At 40.7% G+C, this 27098-nt stretch overlaps 2 protein-coding genes across 3 annotated transcripts in view; one reads left to right on the top strand and one right to left on the bottom strand.

The window, feature by feature from the left end:
- LOC144491874 (uncharacterized protein FLJ43738-like) overlaps positions 1-4015 on the top strand; it is a 35945-nt gene extending 31930 nt beyond the window's left edge. Inside the window, exons 9-10 of the mRNA XM_078210163.1 lie at positions 1451-1629; positions 3628-4015. Coding sequence (XP_078066289.1) covers positions 1451-1629; positions 3628-3742 — 294 coding nt within the window. The 3' untranslated portion in view covers positions 3743-4015. The remainder of the gene's footprint in view (positions 1-1450; positions 1630-3627) is intronic.
- acad9 (acyl-CoA dehydrogenase family, member 9) overlaps positions 3930-27098 on the bottom strand; it is a 55480-nt gene continuing 32311 nt past the window's right edge. Inside the window, exons 9-18 of one of the 2 annotated variants that reach the window (XM_078209682.1) lie at positions 26760-26835; positions 24948-25018; positions 23872-23991; positions 22679-22807; positions 17445-17524; positions 15813-15939; positions 14041-14118; positions 8801-8929; positions 5689-5761; positions 3930-4217 (exon numbers count right to left, since the gene is read on the bottom strand). In XM_078209682.1, the coding sequence (XP_078065808.1) occupies positions 4117-4217; positions 5689-5761; positions 8801-8929; positions 14041-14118; positions 15813-15939; positions 17445-17524; positions 22679-22807; positions 23872-23991; positions 24948-25018; positions 26760-26835 (984 nt within the window). In that variant the 3' untranslated portion in view covers positions 3930-4116. Of the gene's footprint in view, positions 4218-5688; positions 5762-8800; positions 8930-10481; positions 10710-14040; positions 14119-15812; positions 15940-17444; positions 17525-22678; positions 22808-23871; positions 23992-24947; positions 25019-26759; positions 26836-27098 lie in introns of those variants that run through there. The other variant, XM_078209683.1, reaches the window with a different exon arrangement.

Below are 27098 nucleotides of genomic sequence, written 5' to 3'. Positions count from 1 at the left end.
TACTGACTGCATAGTAGGCAGTGTGCACAAAAGTGCAATAGGTGATGTTCTCTCTGACATTCTCTCTCCCTTTAGTAGTGCATGAGTTACCTCCTCAATTCAGAAATCTCTTGCACTGCATGTACTGACATTTAACTATTTGAAGTTGTCATAATACAAGACAGCAGCAGGCATTTTTTTTTCATTTGTATAGAGATGTGAAAAGCAGCTGCTAAATTCAGGCCAGTCTCAGTGACCTCTTTTTCTAAATTGCATAATAGCAACATGGACATTTTGTCATGCGATTGAGAATACTCTTCACCCTTCCCTGCCTTTTCCTTTGCCCATCAAACCAAACCATTCCCAGACTTCCCACACATCCCCCCATGCCCTAACCATGTACATGCATCTGTTTAGAGTATCTGTTGCCTCCCTTCATTCTCTCTCCAAGCTCATCTCATTCCTGGAGTCACTCCTTGCTCCCTAAATTCCATTTCCGTTAAACTGCTGACCAACTTTTCTTCCTGGCCTTCGATGTCAGCTGAAATTTTAAATGAATCCCCACTTCAAAGCCATCATCAATCTCCTGCAAAAAAAAAACTATTGATTCCTAATTCCATGCAAATTACAACCTCATCTCCAATCTCTCTTTGTTGTCCAAGATCTTGGAACATGGCGTGTACTCCCAAAAAAGGCACCCTCTTTCCATGCAGCACTCTTTGATTCTTTCCAATGAGATTCCTGCCACAGCGATAAAATGGCCCTAACCAAAGTCACAAATTATATTTTCTGTATCTGTGATGCATTAACATTCAATACGCTCTCTTTAACTTTGACAGTCCACTTCTCTATTGCTCACTTCTTTGCTAACCATTTTAATAAGATTGCCGTCACGTACCTATTCAATTGCACCCAGAGAATCTACAGCAACCTTTTCTCTTCCTACTCACAACTGGACCATCCCCAGCCCCAAGGATCGTTTCTTTCCTGCAAAGGCTGCTCCACGCTGTCGTCACTGCAAGCATCATCTGTTTCCAGATGTGAACTCACAACCCTGAACTCTATCTCTCCGCTGCAAGACTAATCCAACATCCAGTTTTAAGGCGAGTCACAATTTCCTCCAGATGAAACAGGAATTAGGCCGAAGATAGTTGGTGGAATTTAAGCCCCCCATTCCTGCCAAGAGAGAGTGTTTGTGGGACCTTTTTTCTTTGTTAAAGGTTATGCATAAAAGCAAGTTGTAGAGAGGTCCTCATTATTGTCAATAGTGAAGGGCTCAATCGTGACAAGTAATTATGTTGAATATAGAATTTGGAATGCGGAACACACACTTCCAGAAAAATCTCCCAATTTGCTCAAGGTTCCTCTTGTCTTAGAGCTGCTAGTAAATAGTATTTATTTTAGACAAGCTAAAGTCCTCAATTTTGTGATTAAACAGTTCAAAGTGAATGGTGTGTTATTTTTGCCTTAGCATACAACTTACTCAGATGCTGAAGATTTAAGATGCAAGTCCCCAGATCAGCGAGAAATCACCAAAGGATTTGCCCCAGGTTTAAATGATAAGCGTAGCTGGAAAATGAATTCTAACGTAATTCCTCGTTATAACATGGAGCACAAGAAGTTTGCTGATCTCAGAGGGAATGATTTCAAGTAAGAGAACCACTGATGTGTTGGTAAAATTGATTTGAAACGGTATTACTAAAAGTAATTGGTTCAGCCTTTTATTAATTTGTGCAACCTCTAACAGTACTGGTATTTAAAGACAAATTTATTAACTAAGTCAGTGAACCCACATTATGAAGGACGTAGACAGGACAGATAGGAAGGAACTTTTCCCCTCAGTAGAGGTCAATAACCAGTGGGCATAGATTTGAGGTAATGTGGAGATTTAGAGGGGATCTGAGGAAAAACCTTTTCACTCAGAGGGGTGGTGGGAATCTGGAACTCACTGCCTGAAAGGTTGGTAGATATGAGAACCCTCAACATTTAAGAACCATTTAGATGAGCACTTGAAACGCTTTGCCAAGTGCTGGAAAATGGGATAATAGATGAATGCTTGATGGCTGGCACAAACACCATGGGCTGAAGGGCCTTTTTCTGTGCTGCAAAACTCAATAACAATAATTATAATATTGCATTCTGATTTAAGTATTTTCACACAGCTTTCTTCAAGAATACAATGTCTATTTTTAAATTCATTCTTTCATGGATTGTAGCCAGCATTTTCTGCCAATCCTTTATTGCCCTCAAGAATGTGGTGGTGAGATGCCTTTTTAAGCCACTGCTGTCCACGTGCTGCAGGTACACTCAGTGCTAGAAGGAAGTTCCTGGTTTTTGACCCGACGACAGTGAAGAAACTTCACATTCTTCTAAACTGCATGGAATGAATTCTGGTGACAGTATTTTGCGTAGCAATCAAGTACATTATTTAGTTAACTAATCAAAGGATGCCACTAAATTGGTCTTAACACAAATACCAGCTGAGGCCAACAGTTTAAAATCACTGAACAAATCTTAAGATCTATACAACCAGAGTGCAGATAAATAAATGCATGTCAGACTAACAATGGTCTCAGATCAAGAGATACCATATTGTAGAAAATAGGAGGAGTAAACCATTTGGCTCTTTGAGCCTGTTCCACCATTCATTATGATCATGGCTGATCATCCAACTCGGTAACATGTTCCCGCTTTCCCCCCATATCCTTTGATCTCTTTAGGCCCAAGAGCTATATCAAACTTCTTGAAAACAAACAACGTTTTGACCTCAACTGCTCACCACTCTGGGTGAAGAAATTTCTCCTAATCTCAGTCTGAGGATACAGGGCAAACCATTTATGACTATGACCGTGGTTCGTATTTGCCCCGCCATTGGGAACATCCTTCCTGCATCGATCCTGTCTAGTCCTGTTAGAATTTCATAGGTTTCTAGGAGACCCCCCCCTTCCCCTCATTCTTTTAAACTCCAGCGGATATAATCCTAACACACTCAATCTCTCCTCATACATCAGTCCTGCCATATCAGGAATCAGTCTGGTAAACCTTTGTTGCACACCCTCCGTAGAAAGAACATCCTTCCTCAGATAAGGAGACAAAACTGCACACAGTATTTCAGGTATGGTCTAATCCAGGTCCTTAAACAGGTTATGCTACCTCATTTCCCATTCTCTTCCTACACCTAGTGGTGCACTAAGGAAGACTTTCATCCGTTTCCATATAGTAATTCCCAGAACAGGTGGTTAGTCTGTTGCCAGGCGCATGTAGCTTGAGGGGCATCACTCCACATCAAGTGTGGAGTCTCTCCCGCTCTTACCGCCAGCCATTTTTGGCTTGTTGGAAGGATTTTCAGGTTGACACACTCAACCCGTTTAACCTCATTATGAACATACCTTCCTTCGCCATCAGGTCCTGGGATGGGACTCAAACCCGGAGCTTCTGGCTCAGCTGCAGGGACACTGCCCACAGTGCCACATTAGTTCATATGCAGTTATTGTAGTTCAGCTTTCTACTATTCTATTATCCCAAGTCAGTGAACAATCTTAATCCTTAGGTCAAATCTGTAATGATTTCTCTTAACTTATATCAATACCGTGGCTTTATTCATTTTTATGAAATCCATATTAACTTATTTCCACACTTTTTCTTCAGCGTCTACTGCAATAAGCACTCACGTATTTACAATCGTAAACTCAATCCACTGAATGGGGAAATGGAGAAGAGCAACATCATAGAAACAACCAATCCTCTTACAGAAGTACTCTAATCAATACTGAAAACAGAAATGGACATACAATAACCTGATTGTTTGTGACTCGGTGCTTTTGTACATTGCGTTGATCAAACCGATATCTGATGCACTTGCACACTGGGCCATATGATGAGCTGAAGTAAATTAACTTCAGACAACAAAATTGCTCCAGACTTGCAAGCGGTGAATGGAGAGAGCCAAATGATGTTGTATTTCAAATACAAAACAGGCTTTATAAAATATTGCATAATGTTTTTACAATTAAATTCAGTAAATCAGCTTTAAATCATTATTCGAATCATACTTCTCAGTTTTATTGCCTGGTGTTAATATCCAGATTTAGATGCACACACTTCGAAAATTGTAGCCAGTTTATGGTCAAATATGCTCTAGAAAGTTCGGTCAAGTGGATGGGAGCAGATGTATGCTCTCTTTTCCAGCACCTGCTGCGCTATTTTCTTAATGTTGTCATCAAGGTTTTCAGAAGAATCTAAAGGACAAAAAGGAAAAATGTTTCAGAGAAAAACCCCCAGCTGATCCTGGCTTTTGACATAGTTGATTACAGCATTCTCTTCCAACAGCTCTCCACCATTCCACTTGACTGGTTCCTTCATTATCTAATTTTAGCCAGAAAATTGCCATAAATGGCTCATTCCCAATGACCACTGATGTCCCCCAACGATCTATCCTTGGACCCCTCCTATTTCTCAGCTACATCTTACCCCTTTGCCGCCATCATCTGAAAACATGTCGGTTTCCACATGTATACAGATGACACCCAGCTCTACCTCACCATCACCTCTCTCGACTCTTCCACTGTCCCTATACTGCCAAACTACTTGCGTGACATTCAGTGATGGATGTGCAGAACATTTCAATAATTAAATATTGGGAGGATTGAAATCATTCTCTTTGATCCACACCAGACACTCTGCGCCCTCGTCACCAATTCCATATCTCTCCCTAGCAACTGTTTGAGGTTGAACCAGACTGTTTGCAACCTGTGTCATAATAGAGGTCAAGATGAGTTTTCAACTACATATCTGCATCATGACTAAAGCCGCCTATTTTCAACTCCATACTATTGCCTTCCTCCACCCCTGCCTCAACTCTTCTACACTGAAATCTTCATTCATGCCATTCCTAACATCAGACCTGACTATTCTAATACACTCATGATGTACCCTCCTTAAATTGAGGTCATTCCAAACTCTGCTGCCCATGTCTTAACTCACACAAAGGGCGGGATTTTCCAGCCGCGCTCGCCCCAAAACCGGTAAATCACACCCAAGGTCAACGGTCCACGCCTCGCCCACTAATTTCTCCCCAAGTATTGTTCGCCAATCATTCTTCATTCATTCAGATATAATTCATCCAATGATGCCCAAAACAAGGACCAGTGTTGACTGGATGCACAACAGTACCCAGCTACATTTCCACAGTGCTGGTGTGTTTGAATTGGTATTTTTCTTCCATCTTGAATGAGGCTAGGCTCATAGTATTTTAGATCTTTGGTATAACATGCGACTATGAGAAGAAATAAGTCACTTAACACACACTCTACCCGGGGTAGTATTTAACTTTAATTAGGCAGAATAGGAAGGAAGGAAAAGAAGAGCAAGTAACTCTAACCTTTTCATCTTTATTCATAATGAAATAATTTGTTGAACCATTTTCCAGCTTATATAAGTAATGGGTACCAAGTAACTTACACTCGGATTCCCTGTCTCCTTGTAAACATTTAGTTCATTCATCTAGCACTGGGGACACGGGCACAAATCAGCCTATCAAAATTTATCGTATTTTTTGTTAAAAATAGATACAATTATTTACACTCTTTAGATTTTATTAAAAACTATCCCTCCCAAAATATATCACCAGAGATCACAGCAAAAGTAATACTTATGCATATAGCACTTAGTAACGACCGTTACTGTCACTGAATTCATGAAATAACTCACTTTTCTGTAGTTGAGCCAATAGGTAATTATTCTGGAAATAGGCCCCAGAGCAAAAGGTGTTGGCAAGTAAAACCTGGTGACAGAAATAGAGAACATCTGGAGAAGCTTTCAGGAAATCAAGTCAAACCAAAGAGGAAGCAGACGCGTCAGTCTGTCTCTCTTTTACTCTGGTAGAATGCATTAAATCATGCTTTAATAAATTAAAAAGTACACAGTTCAACAGAAATTCAGAATTTTACTCCTGGAGCCACGGCAAACTCAATTATAAACAACAGTCAAGAAATATTCTTATTGTGTTTAAATGTGTTACTGAAAAGTTTGTAACAATTTTGGAAAGAAGGTCAAAACACTTACTGGCTCTCAAATGAAACTGTGATAGATGGTCTGATGGTCTTAATGTTTATTCAAGAAAAATCCTGTTATGAAGATTACCTAATTTGTCTAAATTTACATAAACTTGTATTTCTTTGGAACAGAAAATATATTTATGACTGCTAAATTCATAAGTAATGAATGCAATTTTTTCCTTTAACTGATTCTTTAGAATTTTACACCCAGTTTCAATTTCCTGATAGCTAGGATGTGTTACTTTGGGGTTTCTGTCTTGCAACATACAGGTTTATTAAATAACATGCAAACAATGCCACATAACATGTAATTTTAGAAATGAGCATAGGCTTTAGTGAATTTGATTCACAAGTGCTGTCTGTAGGCATTGGAATGATAGATTAAATCATTATCTGGAACAGTCTTATCGTGAATTTTTATATGCACCATTCTTCAAATAGAGAAAGGGAACCAAGTATGATATCATTGATTCCTTTAGCTATCTGCTCGATAGGGAGCACTAGAACAAACTGGAAAAAAAAATTGCCCTCCATTTGGTTGACAGAAAACCAAACAAGTGGTTAAAACAATCTACCATTTTATAAAGGCAAAATGGGAACTTGGTGGTAGTAGCAAATATTCAAACGAGAACTTTGAAGGCCGAAGTGGAGAAGGGTTCCATGTGAACAGCAGTTGAACATGGGTCAGTCGGCCCTAAGAGTTAGGTGCCTCGTCCAGCCGCGGCACGTGCCCAGCCCCCTAAAGAGCTATCAATCTGTCAATCCTTTCCAGCAGATGCTGGAATCATAGAAACCCTACAGTACAGAAAGAGGCCATTCGGCCCATCGAGCCTGCACCGACCACAATCCCACCCAGGTCCTACCCCCATAGCCCTACATATTTTACCCACTAATCCCTCTAATCTATGCATCCCAGGACACTAAGGAGCAATTTTAGCATGGCCAATCAACCTAACCCGCACATCTTTGGACTGTGGGAGGAAACCGGAGCACCCAGAGGAAACCCACGCAGACACGAGGAGAATGTGCAAACTCCACACAGACAGTGACTCAAGCCAGGAATCAAACCCAGGTCCCTGGAGCTGTGAAGCAGCAGTGCTGACCACTGTGCTACCGTGCCGAATCTGAAACAGAAAGTGCTGGACAATCTCAGCAGGTCTGACAGCATCTGTGGAGAGAGAATAGAACCAACGTTTATGACGAAGGGTCAACTAGATTCAAAATATTGGCTCTATTCTCTCCCCACAGATGCTGACAGATCTGCTGAGATTTTCCAACATTTTCTGTTTTTGAATCTATCATTTTACTTCACGTAAGAATTACAAAATAATAGAGGGACATTATAAGCTCAACATAAAAATCATATATAATCAGCTCAATTATTTTAAGTAATTTTATGTACATGAAATGCACTTTCTGGTTTGTCTGTAACACTATTCTTTCGGAAGGCATCCATTTCTTCACTAAATATGACTTTGTAGTCCAATGGCATATGGCTATTATGTAAATTTGTATTAATGTATGCATTAAAGTCCATATCCTATTTATGAGCTGAACTTTGAAAAGCAACCTGCTGAACGACTACCAGTCTGGAGTTATCGTGGAATTGTTCTATCGCTGGCACATCGACCAGAAGACTCCTAATAATCAGCCATCTAAATCAATCACACATGATGCGATGTAGAGGAATCAAGTGGAAACTATCAGTTGCAAAACTGCAGAGGCTGCCAAGGTGGATAATAAAAGAGACTGCGATATAATAAACATTCCATTCCATAAAGGAAGAATTGTCAAATCATTACTGACTTATCAAGAAAAAATTCAAGATTGGACAAAGTAATAGTTTTCAAAAATGTGGAATGTTTTAAATCATATTTCATATGCAGCACACAGTTGAAGGAGATAATTGAAATAAGGTTGTCACGTGGAACATCATCAATTTTTCATCAGATTTATTTGGGTTACTGATCTAACACAAATATTGCAGCCGTGTTGGGATCCTGCTGTACTATGAAGTGTCAGGAAATTGTTTTGCATCTATAATTCCACCCCCACCACCACACAGAGCTGTAATCATTTGCTCATCCAGTTGGGGGGGGGGGGGAAGGCATTGAGCACACAAGGAAAGAATGAACAAATTATCCCAGGCGAGCTTCCTCGAGGCCATTTATAGAGCGAGGGAGACTTAAACAGCAGGAAATTCTTTGACAAGGGTTAACGCACAATCCAGTCAAATTAAGAATGGGTGAAAAGAAAATCAAATTGGGGCGACATAAAAAGGAAAACACTCTGAAGAATGACATTCATAAGCAACGCATTTCTCTTTAGCCAACAGATTCACACGGTCTCCCTTTTCTTCCTCTCCCTGATTGAATTCATTAATTTTCTTCCCTATTTTTAAATTAATTTTATGACCCATTCAATCTCAACCCCAGCCACAAAAAGATTTTTAACACCATCAGCAATGGTCAGATTCTATACAAGGTGTTTTGCTCCTTGAAAGATTTCATCTGGATTCATTAAGCCACTGTTAAAACAGAGAAAAGATTCATTTCTAACTCCAGCACTCAGAATTTATTTTCCTTTTGTTTTTGAAGACCCGTCTTGCAAAAGGTAAAACTCCCCATAATTAATTTCTATTGTAATTTTAAATATTTAACTCAATTATTGGAAATAAGGTTTTGGTCCTGAAATTTCAGAAGATCCAATACAATTGAGGTGGTCTAATTGAAGGTTTATGCATTGCATAGATAGTATCCACCTACCTCATGGTCATGATTGCGAAGACCAATGCTGATGGAGCGACTTGCTCTCGAGATAACTGCCGTCATGGCATATAGATTAATAAGAATGTCAGCCACTCTCTTCACTACCAGTTGCTCTTCTACTATTGTCTGAAGAGGAAAGTCACAATTATATTATAATAAGCTAAAAGTTTGATCATTTCAATATCTGACTCAGCCTAGTTAAAAGATTTCAAAAAATATGGTGGTGAATTTCTGTCTTGAAAAGCAAAGAATATCTTATTTTTCCCATTATTAATTACACATTATGCTTACGCGGTCTACATACATTCTGCGGGCGAGTGCATGTGGGATGCAGTTTCACTTCAGTGCTGATCAGGGAGCCCTTTGAAGATAGCGCCACCACCTCTGTGGAGCCGAGCTTGCCAGCTGCGTCAGGCCCTGCCCTGCCAGGGTGACGACATTAACCACGCCCAACTCTTTCTTTCAAACTCAGGTGCTCAAAATCTGGAGTGAAAACAGTTGGAGAGCAGCACACTGGTTTTCAGTCTGACACTAAATTAATAAGATTCCGCCCATTCTCTCTAACCCGTCTAATTAAATTTGTATACAGTCAAATTACTTTGTTAGTTTAAAAACCACAAACAAATTTCCTTGACAGCTACATTTCTGAGTAATGTGACCAAACTCTCGAAACCCACTGTGATACGAATCCAGTGATTCCCTTCTTAACCTTTTCTCATGCCTCTGTAATGCACACCATGTGAAGAGACCAAAACTCAACACAGTATTCTAGATAAGTACCATGCAAGCTAAGCAAAATCTTGGACAGGAACACTATTGTCTTCTTTGTGTCACATCAATCGGATCATCCTCGCTATGAAATCCAATCATCTATTTCCGCTATTGCTTTCTGGCAGTGTCGGTGAACCTGCAGCAACTTACGCAGTAAAACACTCATGATTCTTTCATGTTGAGAGTAATTAGTGCAGAGTTCTACACCATGCTAAACAACCAGGCATTAACCTCATTGCACTATAATATGTCCACTAAGAGTAATCTGTCAAAAGCAGGCCCATTCCTTCACCGCAACCTTGAGCTGATTTGTAGTATTTTTTTCTTCTCAGCCAAGGTATTTTTATAACACTAGGTACAAATTTTTATCATTCATAAATCTGCAGATGCCTGCCCTGATGCCAAGATCCAGATTATTACAGAGTGTAAAGATTGTTACCAGCCGTACTATGGTCTGTGACACACTGTTTCTAAAGAGTCTTGTTTATATAAACACATCTAGCCTCACTGTCAAATGCAGAAATGACGTATTGAAATATGAGCATTTCATAACATTATTTAATGCACAGCTAGTTTAATACACTGGCCAGGTTCATGTATCCCTGATTTATTGCCATCATTAAGTCCAATCTCTGCTCATTCTTTTTATGGTTGTGGCTCTCCTACTCGCTTTTGTTTCTCTCCTTGTCACTTACAAATAGACTGGTCTGAACTGGTCCCATTCAATTTTCCTATTCTTGCTGTCCTCTTCAGGATTCATTCTCCTAACAGAGATACAAGCAAACTAAGATTGAAGTCCCAATATTTCACTTGACTGAAATGGGCCTGATCCTTCATGCGCTGAAATCTGACCAGAAAATGCCAGTACTAAACAATGAAGCTCGGCATGCTGTAAAATCAAATGTACCTCAAAATAACAATTTTTTCTTCTGATTTATTGTCACATGTACTGGGATACAGTGAAAAGTATTGTTTACTGCGTGCTGTACAGACAAACACACAGTTCGAGTACAATTGTAAATGGTTTACAATTTGCATAGATGATTTGAAGTTGGGAACCAAGTGTAGTGTGTCAAAATTCGCAGATGGCACCAAGATGAGTGGTAGAGCAAAGTGTGCAGAGGACACTGAACGTCTGCAAAGGAATATAGATAGTTTAATAATTGAGCAAGTCTCTGGCAGATGGAGTACAATGTTGGTAAATGTGAGGGCATCCATTTTGGTAGGAATAACAGCAAAATGGACTGTTATTTAAATGGTTAACAAATTGCAGCATGCTGCTGTTTGGAGGGACCTGGGTGGCTTTATGCATTAATCACAAAATGTTGGTTTGCAGGTGCAGCAGGTTATTAAGAAGGCAAATGCAATTTTTTCCATCACTGCTAGAGGCGTGGAGTTTAAAAACACAGAAGATGCTGGTGAGGCCACACCTGGAGTACAGTGTACAGTTTTGGTCTCCTTACTTGAGAAAGGATATACTGGCACTGGAGGGGGTGCAGAGGAGATTCACTGGGTTGATTTCGGAGTTGTGAGGGTTGGCTAATGAGGAGAGACCAAGTAGACTGGGACTATCATCATTGGAATTTAGAAGAATGAGGGGAGATCTTATAGAAACATATAAAATTATGATGGGAATAGATAAGATAAAAGCAGGGAGGTTGTTTCCGCTGACGGGTGAAACCAGAACTTGGGGGCATGGCCTCAAAATAAGGGGAGCAGATTTAGGACTGAGATGAAGAGGAACTTCTTCACCCAGAGGGTTGTGAATCTGCGTAATTCCCTGTCCAGTGAAGCAGTTGAGGCTACCTCATTGAGTGTTTTTAAGGCAAGGATAGATACATTTTTGAACAGTAAAGGAATTAAGGGTTATGGTGAGCAGGCGGGTAAGTGGAGCTGAGTCCACAAAAAGATCAGCCACGATCTTATTGAATGGCTGAGCAGGCTCGAGGGGCCAAGTGGCCTACTCCTAGTTCTTATGAACAGGGGGGAGAAGGAAAGGAGAGAGTGCAGAATATTGTGTTGCAGTTACAGGTAGGGTGAAGAGAAAGATCCGCTTATCTATGGCAGGACCATTCAAAAGTCTGATAGTAAATAACTGACAAAGAGGCCCATTTCTCTTTTGCAATTCATTAATTAATTTCTAGGAGGCATGTTCTCCACTCTCTGTAAATGCATTTTCCCCTCGGTAGCATGTCCCTTTTACACTATTCCCAAAGCAAAAACACTTTATAAACATCCCACATGCATGCATCTCTATATCTTGGTAAGAAGTTTAACAACACCAGGTTAAAGTCCAACAGGTTTATTTGGTAGCAAAAGCCACACAAGCTTTCGAGGCTCTGAGCCCCTTCTTCAGGTGAGTGGGAATTCTGTTCACAAACAGAACTTATAAGACACAGACTCAATTTACATGAATAATGGTTGGAATGCGAATACTTACAACTAATCCAGTCTTTAAGAAACAAAACAATGGGAGTGGAGAGAGCATCAAGACAGGCTAAAAAGATGTGTATTGTCTCCAGACAAGACAGCCAGTGAAACTCTGCAGGTCCACGCAACTGTGGGAGTTACAAATAGTGTGACATAAATTCTGATTCTAGGATCGCATGATAAAGACTCAGGAGGAAAAAAGCAGAAATATTTATGTGAAATAGTGTGACATAAACCCAATATCCCGGTTGAGGCCGTCCTTGTGTGTGCGGAACCTGGCTATCAGTTTCTGCTCCAGAAACTGATAGCCAGGTTCCGCACACACAAGGACGGCCTCAACCGGGATATTGGGTTTATGTCACACTATTTCACATAAATATTTCTGCTTTTTTCCTCCTGAGTCTTTATCATGCGATCCTAGAATCAGAATTTATGTCACACTATTTGTAACTCCCACAGTTGCGTGGACCTGCAGAGTTTCACTGGCTGTCTTGTCTGGAGACAATACACATCTTTTTAGCCTGTCTTGATGCTCTCTCCACTCCCATTGTTTTGTTTCTTAAAGACTGGATTAGTTGTAAGTATTCGCATTCCAACCATTATTCATGTAAATTGAGTCTGTGTCTTATAAGTTCTGTTTGTGAACAGAATTCCCACTCACCTGAAGAAGGGGCTCAGAGCCTCGAAAGCTTGTGTGGCTTTTGCTACCAAATAAACCTGTTGGACTTTAACCTGGTGTTGTTAAACTTCTTACTGTGTTTACCCCAGTCCAACGCCGGCATCTCCACATCATCTCTATATCTTAACATTTTACATCCGAGTACACTTCCTGTCTATATAACCTTGGTTTACTTTCTTCATTATTGCACTCACGTTTTTTCAAATCAGCTCTATTATAAATTCTTACACCCATTTTTATGATGCATAATATGTAATTTTAGGCTATGGTCATTAGATGGCGCTGTATTACATACACTTGACAAATTGCTTTGAGACAGTTTATCTTCAGTTTTGTCCCACAACGACAAATTTCTAACGTCCAAGACAAACTTGTAAAATTTAAAACAGCAAAATTTTACTAATTTCACAATAAAGTGGTTACATTTATCCAACAAACTGTCTTTTGTCTCTTTTAGTAATGTTAACGTTAACCTTCACCTTCATTAACGTTTTACTCGATGGCCTCCCCCATAAGCCAAACATTGGTCTTAGTAGATTTCAACCTGTTAGTAGATTGTGAAGTCTGAGCACGTGCAGTGTACCTACCTCATTTCCCAGAAAGCCTATCTACCAGTGACCTGTGTTGATATGCTTTATTTGAAACTAGAAGCCAAATTTGAAAAGCTTTGTGCGGGTAATGTTTAAATGAAAGTTTTTTTAAAAAAAATACAAAACAGCTGCAAATGAATCATATGAGTGGGTCTTTTTCAGGGTAATTTAAATTGGCACTTTGTTGAAAAATTAATTGATTTTCAATCAACAAGGAACCTTTCTCATCATCCCACATGTTTGAAGACAGTAAATTAAACATTCTAATTGCTAACACTTTGAGATGGGGAGAGAAATGGTGCGTCTTTTCTTATTCTAATTTGATGTATTTTTAAACAAGAAAACAAGTCGTATTATGCAGCCAAGCTGAATTTCTGAGGGAGATGGACAAGGAGAAGAATATGAGGGGTAATGGAGAGGAGAGGAGGATAAGTGTGGATGGATAATCAAGAGTAAGAATAGTAACAGCAGAGTAATTGAAGTGGGGGGGGGGGGGGGGGGGGAACAGGGATTTTGTAGATAAAGGAAAAAAAAATAGGGGTTGAATGAGTAGTGATAGGAATAGGAGTACCAACGTATGGTGGAGAGAGAGAAAAACCCTGCCGCAGGTTACATTTATCCTGAAACACCCACCAAATATTTTCACTGCATCCTTTTCTCACTAGTCTGAAATTTACGTAATTAAGATGCTGCCAAAAGCAAACATCTGGCTTTTAAATACTCTCTTTCCACAAGTACATTCTTTGGAATAGCAATGTTCAAATTACCTTGCCATATCTGTATAGTATGTTTTCCACTGTGTTTCCCAAAAAATGCACGTTCTCCTCCATTTTCTTGGCACTCTCCTGTCGGAAACAAATTCACAGATTTCCTTTAATCAATGATTACTGCCTCTTTCCTATCATCCTTAATTACAAAAAGAAAGGACGTTAAGGCTAAACCTTTAGAAAGCACTAGTTAGGCCTCAGCTGGAGTAGTGTATTACATTCTGCACACCAGCACTCATTTGTTAAAGGCACATCACACTTGACTAACTTGAGCAAGCTCGTTGGTGGAGTAACGGTGCTGATTGAGAAGGGACGCGAGGTTGATGTTACATAAATAGACTTTCAAAAGGCATTTGACACATTATAGATTTCAGAAAAATTAAAGGGTATGGATTTAAAGAGACAATGTCAGCATGTGGATACTAAGTTGGCGAAGGGTCAGAAAGCAAGTGATGCATTGAATGTTTGTTTTCCACCTTGGAGGGAAATACACAGAGGTGCCCACAGAATTCAATAATACAGCGAGTGGTTAGGATCCGAGAGTGTGGGGGAGGCAGATCCAACCATGCCTTTCAAAATGGAATTGGATAAGCAACTGAACAGAAAAAAGTGGCATGGCAATGGGAAGAGGTTGGAGGAGTAGGATTAGCTGAATTGTTTTCATACAGAGCTGGCACAGCATGAAGGGCCGAAAGGTCTCCTTCTGTGCTATAACCATCCTGTGAAGTTCCAAGTCCAAGTTCAAATGACAGTCAGCTGAACATTAACTAGTTTATCTGCCTGTTCATATGAGAAATCTTTGACAGAGATCTGCCCTCTTCTCTCAGGATACTATATAGGAGTCAATATGGGCCAGAGTGCTTACTCCCTGCAAACATTTCTCCTTTTAATGACAATAATGACAATATTACTTCAAAATGCCTCCTTTATCGAACTCTGCTTCACCAGAAATCTACATTTAAATTTAATTGTCTAATGCCAGAAGAAAACAATAATTGTAATAAACCACGGATTTAAATTTTTAATGGAAAATGTATAAAATTGTAGACTTCAATCACCAATACATTGGTAACAAACCTAGAATACCACTCAATAGAACACAATTTGACCTACTCAGTATTCTAAATTAGCGAACCAAATACTGGGCTTGGCATTACATCTCACTCACTCCATAAATACACAAAGATATCTGCATACAAATTCTTTGGGCACAGAAACATTGAAGTCTTTAATTATGTAAAGTGGCTAATGACCTATTCTGCTTGTCCAATATTGGTTTCAGTAAATGATAATAAGGCTGGACAAACTAGGGTTGTTTTCTCTGGAACAGCAGAGGCGGAGGGGAGACCAGATAGAAGTCTATGAAATTATGAGGGGCATAGATAGGGTTGACAGTCAGAATCTTTTCCCCCACAGTTGAAATGTCTCATACTAGGGGGCATGCACTTATGGTGAGAGAGGGAAGATTCAAAGGAGATGTGAGGGGCACTTTTCTTTTTAAACAGAGTGTGGGGTAGGTGTCCGGAATGCGCTGTCAGGATGGTGGTGGAGGCAGATACGATAGGGGCATTTAAGGAACTTTTAGATGAGCACATGAATATGCAAGGAATAGAGGGATATGGAAGAAGGGATTAGTTTAATTTAGCATCCTATTTGGCACTACATTGCTGGAGGGCCTGTTCCTGTGCTGAACTGTTCTATGTCCCAAGTGCATCCCAAAAAAAATCCATCTTAAATAAAGACCAGAAATAGTGATTTATAGGAATAAGTACCTCCAAACTGGGGTGCGCAACACCACCTTTGCCTGTAAGGCCATAATCTACTCTTCTGTTAAAAGAATTTCCCAATCTTTTTCCTAAAATCTCCAACACAACTCCGATGTTTCCTTTCTTCATCTCTCTGAAAGCAAACAGAAAAACCTCATGATTTAAAAGTGAGGATCAGAAAGAAATTGCAAAGCCAAGAAATCGTAAAGGTATTGAATTTGACGTGTAGTTCCAGTGGTGACGTAACAGAGATTGTCAATAGTGCACAAGGACCCAGCAAACTGGAAATGAGATGGATGACCGGTAAATCCATTTTGTCTGGTGGCGCTGTTTGGGGAATAGTGTTAGCTAAGAGCACTCGTTTCTGCACAAAGTGCTTTTAAATTCTGCAGTATGGCTTCAACCAGAGCTTTCTGATTAGAAGCGAGGATGCTACCAAGTTACTGTGAATACCACTTGAAAAGCTGACAACTTTATTAAAAATTCTCAATGTGGTGTAGCAATTACTGGAATCCAAAGCCATTAACCAAGCAGGTCGGGGTATTAACCAACGGGAAAAAGTTGTGTGTATTATTTGGTTAAATTTTAGGTTTACGGTTTGCGTCTCATTTTAAGTTATCTAAAATAGAATATCAAGAGTTTCTATAATGAACCCACATGCCAGGAGAAAACTCATGAGAAGCAAACGTACCTAACCAGCAAAGCCTATATAAAACAGAAAAGGTCTCAAAATCAAGAAAATAGTTTTCACACTTCTCAGAAAAAAATCTTATTGAACATGTCCCGCTTTGCAGCCAGCATCTTCCTCCATCCCATTCCCCTGTGGCAGTGAGTCCAGTTTCAATAAAATTCAAGCACTTGGAAAAATTGGAATTTCTGAATTTATTCAAGCTGTGAATGTCCCAAAATTATCTGAATAACTCCAAGTATTTAATCTGTTTAGATGTCTCGAACTCTAAGAGGACTTCCTTACCATGTCCGCCTGATATTTTCATTTGATACAGCATTTCTTTCCCAACTTAGCTGGAAATATTGAACGATTGCTGAAAGAATTGCATCAAGCCTATTCAAACCCATTCTATTTAACTTTCGGCCTTTGTTACCCAATTATACCTCGCAACATAGTACTACAAAATCTCTATAGTTTTGTCGTCTATCCATGTTTCAGATTTTTGTCCTCACCTAAATGCTAACAGCTTTGTTTTATTAGTACAAATCCCAAATTGACTGTTCTCCAGGAGTTTTAATTTGTTCCACTACAAGGGTGGGCCCTCTGGATTTATACGACAGTTTTAGCTGTGCATCGATGTTGCAATTGTAGCACAATTACAGCCTTAAATCAGCTCCAATTTCCTTCAATTACAGAATATTGGGACAATTGATAAAACATTCAAGTTTAAAATGAGCATAATTAAGGCCACTAACTCTAGGGTCAGGGTTCAGTACTCTGATTACAATGAAACTGGAGTTAAAGTCTAAGTTACTTCATTCATGGTTGACTCAATAGAATAACAAACCAATTCTACACAGCTACCCCTCAGTAACTACACAAGCATGGATATTTTTTTTTGGGGGGGGGGATGTGGTTTGGAAGGAAGACCTTTCGAACAAAGTGAAAAATTGTTAGGACCTGCGTACTTTATTTTTCCGGTAAGGATTTTTCCTGCATGCTGCAAACCAGTCAAGGCCACGTACATCCGTAGAATTTCATTAGTCCCCTGCAAAACATGAAAAAAAATCAAATCAACAGATCAAAGCAATATGGAAGCAATCCAATAATTTTTATAAGTTGTAATTATGAGATACATTTGATATGTCAACTAGTAAAAAGACTTGATTCAAAATGTTATTTGTGTAGAACACACACCAAATTTCACAACCTATTACACTTGTTATTCGGTATAATCTCCCTCCGTCATACCCTGATAGGTCAGTATACAGCAATTTGATAGTGCTGCCAAACACCGCAGCCATACTATCGATCACACTGAGTGATGTTTATATTAATTTGTCGTGATTCATCGTGTACATCAGTGGCCATTCCAGAGATTTATGTTTTCATCAAGTCACTTCTTGAAATTGAGGTTTTGTAATCCACATTTAAAATATTAACCTCTCCTGACTGAACCAAAGCTGCAAAACTTGGCTCTGTCGTGCTACTGCCGCCAGTGCCATGGAAGTCCCAAAGTCTTTGACTGCAATGCGTTGCCGGCCATTGCCAATGAGGCCTGCGCAGTGCTCCAATGCTGAGCAGGGCACGAACACAGGTTGTCATGTCAGGAGTGGTCAGATCATGATGTCAAAAGGCCTTTCCAGTCAATTTGATGCACGTTGTGGAAATTTGGACCACAACAGGCCCAGTGTACGCATGTACTGATTCAGCACTCTCAGCTGAACATATGCACGAGGGACACCACACTAGTGCTATTCAGCCACTAAGGTTGCAATGAGATGCTTCGGACTTGCTTCTATTGGGGCAAAGTTTGTGCAAGTACTGTAGCTTGTTTGTAGAGGTCAATTCGTGAGTTAGTGCATCCATTCAGGGATGCTGATACTGGCAGTGCCATCCTGTGACTCAGCAGGTTGTGCCCGTCAGTACAAATGCCACTCCCCAGGGTGGCACCTCATCCAAGGAAAATGGAAGCTACCCAATAATTTTTTTAAAATTGTCATTGTGATATAAATTTGACATGCCAACTGGTACAAAACCCTAGTAATCTGCTGGAGCATAGATCTTTTAAAATTTCTTTATTCACAGGATGTGGGTGTCACTGGCTACACTAGTATCTATTGCCCATCCTGGATGCTACCTCCTTCAAAAGGACCTGCAGCCTCGCACCAGAGTGAGGATGGTACTGCCAGTGGCCATAAGGGTCACATTTACATTAAACCTTTATATGACTGGCTTATTCTCGGGTGGACGCGACGACAATGAGCATCTCTCAATTGAATGCGATATGGGAGGCTCTACATCTCTGGACGGGCAATAAATTGCCCATGAGAAGATAGTGAGCTGCATTCTTGAACTGCTGCAGTCCATGTGGTATAGGTACACCCACAGTTAAGTGCTGTTAAGAAGGGAGGTTCCAGGATTTTGATCCAGTGACAGTGAAGAAACGGCTACATAATTCCAAGTTATGCTGATGTGTAACTTGGAAGGAATCTTTCAGGTGCTGGTGTTCTCATGCGTCCGCTGCCTTTGTCCTTCCAAGTGGTAGAGGTCTCAGGTTTGGAAGGCGCTGTCGGAAAAGACTTGCTGAGTTTCTGCAGTGCATCATGTAGATGGCACACGCCGCTGCAACTTGTGAGTTGGTGATGGAGGGAATGAATGTTTAAGGTGGTGGATGGGATGCCAATCAAGTCAGCTGCTTTGTTCTGGTTGGTGTGAAGATTTTTGAGTTCTGTCGGAGCTGCACTTAGCCAAGCATGTGGCGAGTATGCCATCACACTCCTGACGTGTGACTTGTAAATAGTGAGTGGACAGGTTATGACGAGTCAGGAGGGCAGTTACTCGCCGCAGAATTCCCAGCCTCTGACCCGCTCTCAAGCCACAATAGTTACATGGCTGGTCCAATTCAGTTTCTCTGGCAACTCTCAGCATGTTCACAATGGAAGATTCAGCAATGGTAATGCTGTTGAATGTTAAGAGGAGATGGTTAGATTCTCTCTTGCTGGAGATGGTTATTGCCCGGCACTTGTGTGGCACGAATGTTATTTCTCAATTATCAGCTCAAGTCTGAATATTGTCTAGGTCTTGCTGCATACGGACAGGGACTGCCTCATTATCTGAGGAGTCACAAATGGTACTGAACATTGTGCAACAGCAAACATCTCCATTTCTGACCTAATGATAGAGGGAAGGTCGTGGATGAAGTAGCTGAAGGTGGTTGGGCCTTGGACATTACACAAGATGGTAATCAATAGGAGGTTTCCTTGTCCATGTTTGATCTGAGCATGTATAACTATATTAGGCTGTTGCTTGCCTGCTCTGTGGGACAGCATTCACAATCCAGATTGCTGAGCTGCTGTGGGAGTCTGCATGTCCCTTTAAACACAGAGACAGTGTCATAATGTCAGCAGTCGATGCCTGCATGGCAGGCTGTTTGCATCTCATGATCTCTGGTAGAGAGTTCACTGCAGCATTGAGATGTTGAGGGGCTTCCGCCTCTGCTGGAGTGAAAGCTGAGTCAATGACTAGGGCTGCAAGAGCTGCCTTGGAGGTGGCCTTCATTTCTACATTGGAAAGGATGAGCTCTTATTATTATGTGATGTTATGTGTCATGTTGAAACCAAACTCCTCCATGCTTCTCGACAGTGACACGAGGATGTCTTGGCAGGTCTGCCAGTGCACCAAGCATCCCGGTGTACCTCCTCCGATGTTCTTCTGTATGCCACTCCATCAAAATTCTTACTCAAGTTCCCCGTAGCAGAACTTGTCTGTTACCACAAACTCCAGGGAGTCATCTTGGCCTTGCTATAGTCTACTCATGTCCTGGTGACTCAAGGGTGCAGGTCCTGACTCTATATCATCCTCTAAGGTTTACACAATGCTAATATTTGAGTTCCAGGAATGTCAGATCAAGTGACTGTACATTTTCACCAGTAGTGTGGTGTTGTTCTCTCTCTGACTCCTGAGGCTATGGTTGGGCAGTTGGCAACACTAAAGTATCTGAAAGCAGAAAATCAGAAGGGAAGGGATGCATTGAGGGAAACACTGGGTGCGTACAGTAAAATGCAACAGGCCCATGGACACACCATATGCAGCTTGCACCCCATTTCAGATAGCAGGAAGACGGCAAGTTGGGAGCTGGCCCCATGATGTCCCCCACACAGAGTTTAGGTGCGCAGATGCACTGGTCCTCAATAGTTCTGCTCTGTTACCTTCGATTATGAGTCACTTTGCCTTACAACAGAAAAGGAAAAACGTCAGTGATCATGTTGCATTGTGTCTGGTGACGTGCCTGCTAAAGCTGCCTCACATCACCAGCGACCCAGGTTTGATACCCGGCTTGGGTCCCTGTCTGTGTGAAGTTTGCATATTCTCCCCATGTTTGTGTGGGTTCCTTCGGGTGCTCCAGTTTCTTCCCACAGTCCAAAGATGTGCGGGTTAGGTGGATTGGCCATGCTCAATTGCCCCTTCATGTCAGGGGGACTAGCTAGGGTGAATGCATGGTTATGGGGATAGGGCCTGGGTGGGATTGTGGTCGGTGCAGACTCGATGGGCCGAATGGCCTCCTTCGGCACTGTAGGATTCTATGATACTTGGAGGCAACAAGAGGAGGTGAGGCTGACATCATTGGAAGGTTTGAGAGTGTGAGACAGAGTATCTGAATGTCAGTGCTGACTGTTGGGGACAGCTGATGAGTGAGTGTTTAGAATGTGTCAAAGTGACCAGATTGTGGGTGGGAGGTGTCTTGTGAGCATACATTCAATGGCTGAGTCATTGAACAATTTGCAGCATTGCTGCCCGGGCCTGAAGGCCAGACTCCAGGAGTTAACCGCCTCATCTTTTCAGAAGGTGCTCTTTGATGGCCTCTTTCACTGAATTGTATACCTGAGCGCCTTCTCTCTGCCTAGTGCTCCAGTTTCTGTGTCTCAAATTGCAGACAGTTGCAATACTAGCAGTCAGCAACAGCTTCCTTTCAGCTTCCCTTTAAAATTCACTAATGTCCTTGAGGGAAAGAAATCTGCTGCCCTGGTCTGGCTAATGTGTGACTCTAGATCCACAACAACGTGGTTGACTCTTAACTGCCCTCTGAAATAACCCAGCAACTCACTCAGTTGTATTAAATCTCTGTAGAAAAACAATGAGGAATGAAACCAGACGGACCACCCAACATTGACCTAGGCACCAGATGCAATGGTACACCGAGCTCCGTGAGTGTAACTACAGCACATGGACTGCAAAAGTTCAAGAAAGTAGCTCACCACCACCTTGTCAAGGACAAATAGGGATGAGCAATAAATGCTAGGCTAGCCAGTGATGTCCACGTTCCATTAATGAATGAAAACAAAAGCTCAAGGCTAGCTCGAATGTGTTCTAGCCTTGGAGGCTGCATGTCTTCCTGCTGAACATTCAGCCATCCAGATACATGGGTTCTGCATGGCTGAATGTGACAATCAGACAGCATGATGCTTGCGTGCAGTTTGCCCGACAAAACTGCCCAAAACTGGGCAGACTGCAAATCATGACCTCGGTGTCTGAAAACAAGAGATGAAATTTTAGCCTTGTGTTTGCCTCTTGCCTGCTTGTTGCATTGATGCCATAACTCTTTCATCGCAGGTCAAAACTGTACAGCTCTACAGTACCCAAGTTTCTACCATCAGACTACAAGCCTGTTGAGTAAATGTTGGAAAAGTATTATGTTTCTCAGCAGGAGATATTTATTAATGACAATAGGGATCAATGACAGCAGGCTGCCCGTCCCTTTCAAAAACAAGTACAATTATGCTCGATCTTTGAGACAAGAGAAATTAGTTTTACATTTAAAAAAGCTGACAAAATGCAGGTTCTTTACTTAGTCGTTTAGCAGGTTCATCACAAGGCGGCTTTGGAAACATATCTTGAATCTATAAATCTAATTACTACTACATACTGTGATAAATTGATGTTAATATCTGAACAAACTGAAATTCATACTAAAAACCATTTTATTTAAAAATCTGAGGACGCACTCAAATCAGTGAATATGTTGGTAAAATCCACTAAAGTTACAACTCTTATTACCTTCTACTTGCTGAGAAGGTGTTTTTTTAAATTAGCTACACATAATCGCCTGGCTAAGTAACAGCTCTCCATTTTGCAACATATTCAACTGCCAATTATAATTACCATTAAATTTAGTGTCCAGATAACTGAGTTTTCAGCTTACCTCAAAAATCAGAAGTATTCTGCTGTCCCTGAGGAATCGTTCATAAGGATAATCTTTCATATAGCCAAGGCCTCCCAGGATCTGCAATGCTTCACTAATGCATACCCAGGCACCCTCAGAACTGTAAACCTGATCAAAAGGCCAAGTCAGTTAGTAATCACCAGGGTTGGCACACTGCACAAATAGAATCATCAGACGATCATAGAATCCCTACAGTGCAGGAGGAGGCCATTTTTTAAGTAAAGTTTATTTATTAGTCACAAATAAGGCTTACATTAACACTGCAATGAAGTTACCGTGAAATTCCCCAAGTCGCCACACTCCAGTACCTGTCCAGGCCAATCCACCTAACCAGTGCGTCTTTCAGACTGTGGGAGGAAAGCGGAGCACCCAGAGGAAACCCACGCAGACACGGGGAGAACATGCAAACTCCACACAAACAGTGACCCAAGACGGGAATCGAACCCAGGACCCTGGCACTGTGAGCCAGCAGTGCTAACCACTGTGCCACCCCTGCTAACGACTGTGCCACTGTGCCATAGAACGTATCCGTTACATAGAACAGCCAGGATATTTAAGAGCTTTTTTAAAAAAAAGTGATGATTGGAATTTAGTGGCATTTTGGAAAAATGGTGACTATAATAATTGAAGATTATAATCATAGTTCTTTATGACATTTGTTTTATTGAAAGAAAGATCGAATAGCAAGCCACTCTTAGCCCCATGTCACATACAGTAAGTAATACATACTCAATTGTGCAGGTACAAAGTTAGAGATGTGAACATTATAAAGCAGGAACACTGTAATTTAGTATTTAATTATCAATAGCTAAAAAAAGGTCACGTCCTGTCACCGGCTGCCAACAGGAAAATGGTAGGAAAACAATAACTCCCAACATTTGCTTGGGGCCTGGCGAGGAACTTTTTAATTAAACCCACAGTTGTTTAATCCAGTTATATAGTTCACATTTTGACACTACATAGGGTTGACATTTTACAAGTGTACACATTGTTTCTGGATATTGACGTGGTGAGTTTAATTACTCATGCTCACGCGTCTAAACTAATTCGCATGTAAAATGCAGCACATTTTTATATGAACACAGTTCCTCTTCCTGCTCAAATGTCACACATCACAAATGAAATCATCTTAACCAGTTTCATAAGAATAATTTTAAATTTCAGTTCACTACCTTCACCATGGCTGCTTCTACGGAACAATCTGGTTCTCCTGGCCGATCCATCATTCCTGCTGTCAAGTAAGCCATGCTCTCCATTACATATGCTTGCATTGCCATCAGCGTAAATTTCTCCTAGAAGAAACCTCAATGGTTAAGATACATGAAAATTGACCAGTAAATTAACTCCAATATTATCTTCAGGCACACCAAAACACTATTCCTACTGCTCACTGTTCGCAAAACAAGAACACTATATTCATTTTAAATAATGGGAGTCAAAAATTAGTTCCAAAATGATTCTGGGCTGACTGGCCCTGGCAGAACTCAAACTGAGAATCAGTGGGCAGGTTGTTGCTGAGCAGGTGCCATTTGGCAGCACTGTCAACAACACTTTCCTGATGATTGAGAGCAGGCTGGCGGGGCAGAAATCGGCCCGATTAGATTTGTCTTGCTTTCTGTGGGCAGAACATACCTAGACAATTTTCCACATTGTCGGGTAAATGCCAGTGTTACAGATTTTTCTGGAGCACAAGTCTTTACTGCTGCAGCTAAGATGCTGTCAGGGGGTCCACGATTTTTGCGGAGTTCACTACCAGCAACACCGTAAATCAGCAGATGCATCTGCAACAGGTAGATCGGTGAGGATGAAATCAAGCAGTTTTCCCTCTGCTTGGTGTTCTCGCCACCTGCTGCAAACCCAGCCGAGCAGTTGTGTTGTGCAGGGCTCCGCCAGCTCAGTCAATAATGGTATATCATCAATTTTCACTTTGCAAATTTGCAGAGCGAAAAACGAAGAAAGAAGCTCCTGTCTCTAGGACTTCAGCATATTGTCACTAAGGTTGACTATACAGGAAATATGCACCAATGTATCTCCACACATGAAAAGTTACTAAATAGTAAACAATGAAAGGAGAACACTTTCTGCAAATATTAAGAATTCACGGTTGCAAATGATAAGTAATGAAGATATTCAATTATCTCTATTCTGGGTACTAGTTTTAAAGGCCACTTCATTCTGTAATGACTCATTAAGCAGCTAATCATCAATAGCAATTATTCGCAAAAATAGTTCAAAAAAAAAGATGCACCTGAATCAGTCCAAACTCACTCAGCTTCCTGTCAAATTGTTTACGGGTACAAGCGTATTCTGCTGTCATCTCTACAAAAAGATAAAAGCAAAATGAAGATTTGAATTTTTAATCTCGCCTTATTCTAGCCCTCAGAAATATTGCCGTGTTTCACAATTAAATTAAGAATAGTTAGTGCCCTTTATGTACACAAGTGCATCTTGATCCCAATATTTTCAATGAGTCTGACTAGCTAATCTATTTTTGGGAAGAGTGCAGGCCAGGAAACTTGTTAAACTCACTACTCTTCTTTGGCTAGTACCAAGGGATTCCTAACATCTTCCCAAGCGATCAGAAAAGTGCTTCTAGTTTAATCCGGTTTTAGCTCAGAAGGGTTGCCTAGTTTTATGATAGGGTTAGATGGTCTTCTGTTTACACCATGAAACTAGAAATCTGAAGACTGCAAGTTCAATTTCTACCATGACAAATTATGAATTGTGGGCTGGGCATTAAAAGGCAGAATCGTAAAGATAATAATGTCTGGATTATTACCTGAGCCAAGTGCAAACTGACAGAGGGTACATAAAACTAGAGATGGCTCAAAGACTGGGATGGGAGAAGTGGGTTCCGGTTTGTGGGGCAGTGGCACCAATACTGGGCAAAGTGGGGGCTATTGTTGGGACAGTCTACCTGAACCATGCTAGGACTAGTGTTCCAGTGAACCACATAACTAGGAAAGTTAAGAGGGTTCAAAACAAAATAGTGGGGTAAGAGATCAAATTTGGGAAGATGTGGTAAATTAAAGAGTACAGAAAAAACAAGAGAGAAAGGTACTAATATGGGAAATGATAATCACACCATGGCAGAAAGGGACAGGATGTAGAGGGAGTAAAAATCTACGAGAAAATTAGCAGATAAGACGTTGCAAAAATAATCAAAGGATGAAACTAAAGGCTCTGTAGCTGAATGCACACAGAACTTGAAACAAAACAGATGAACTGAGAGCTCGATTAGAAATAAATATGACCTGATAGTCATTATAGAGACATGGCTGCAGGATGATAACAGATTGGGACCTGAATATTGACGGGTAGGTGACATTTAGAGTGGACACGAAGTTAGGAAAAGGTGAAGGGGAACCTCTGATAATTAATGGTGGTATTAGCACATTAGAAAGGGATGATCTAAGTTCAGGTAACCGGGATGTAGAAACGGTTTGGGTAGAGATGTGAAATAACGAAGGCAAGAAGTCAGTTGTGGGAATGGTGTATAAGCCCCCTAACAGTAGCAGTAGGAAAAGGTATAAAGGAAGAAATAATGGGAATTTATCAGAAGGTTATGGCGATAATTATGCAGATTTTAATCTGTATATACTGGGAAAATCAGATTAAATAAACATGGAACGTTTTCGGGATAATTTCTTGGAACAGCTTGTTCTGGCACCAACCACAGAGCTATATTAGACCTATAATTATGCAATAAGATGGAATTAATTATTGACCTCATAGTTAAGGCACTATGGTAGCAGCAATCATAAAATAACTGAATTTTCCATTCAGTAGAGGGAGAGGACAGTGGGCAGAGAAGGCTTGAGGGGCCAAATGGCTACTCCTGCTCCTAATTTACATGTTCACATGCACTAATCTTTCAGGTCAACTGGGGAAGGGCAATGTATGCAGTCTTGTTAAATCAGGCAGGTTTTTAAATATGATTTTCTTTTAACACTTCAACTGTGCAGTAGGACTGAGAGGTGAGAGCGTTACGTACAGGGTAAAGTTGATGTTTATTCAGTTTTTAGTTGGTCAGTGGAATATTCATTTTGTATAATCTCACCAATAAGCTTTTTGATCATTCCTGCAGATGCACTCCCCATGCTAAATCGTCCACTATTCAAGATCCTCATGGCCACCTGGAGGAGATAAGAAAGAATTAATATGATTTCTATCAAAATTACTATTGCATAAAAGCATAACACCTATCAGTCCAAAATTCAACACAAAAAAAACTTGATACAAAAATTGTTTTGGCGCAAACGAGGCAAGTTAAAGTGATCATGGTCCATATTATGTGCTGTTCCATGCCCCCTCTAAATAGCTGCATTTTAATGCAACAAATACAAGTTATTTTTCCCTTTTTCAGTACAAATCCTAACAGTACCACTTTTTAAACCAT

This window comes from Mustelus asterias, chromosome 3 (genome assembly GCF_964213995.1).
Source record: "Mustelus asterias chromosome 3, sMusAst1.hap1.1, whole genome shotgun sequence".
Taxonomy (NCBI): domain Eukaryota; kingdom Metazoa; phylum Chordata; class Chondrichthyes; order Carcharhiniformes; family Triakidae; genus Mustelus; species Mustelus asterias.
The sequence above is the reverse complement of the archived record's forward strand: the minus strand, read 5'-3'. Positions and strand labels throughout refer to the sequence as shown.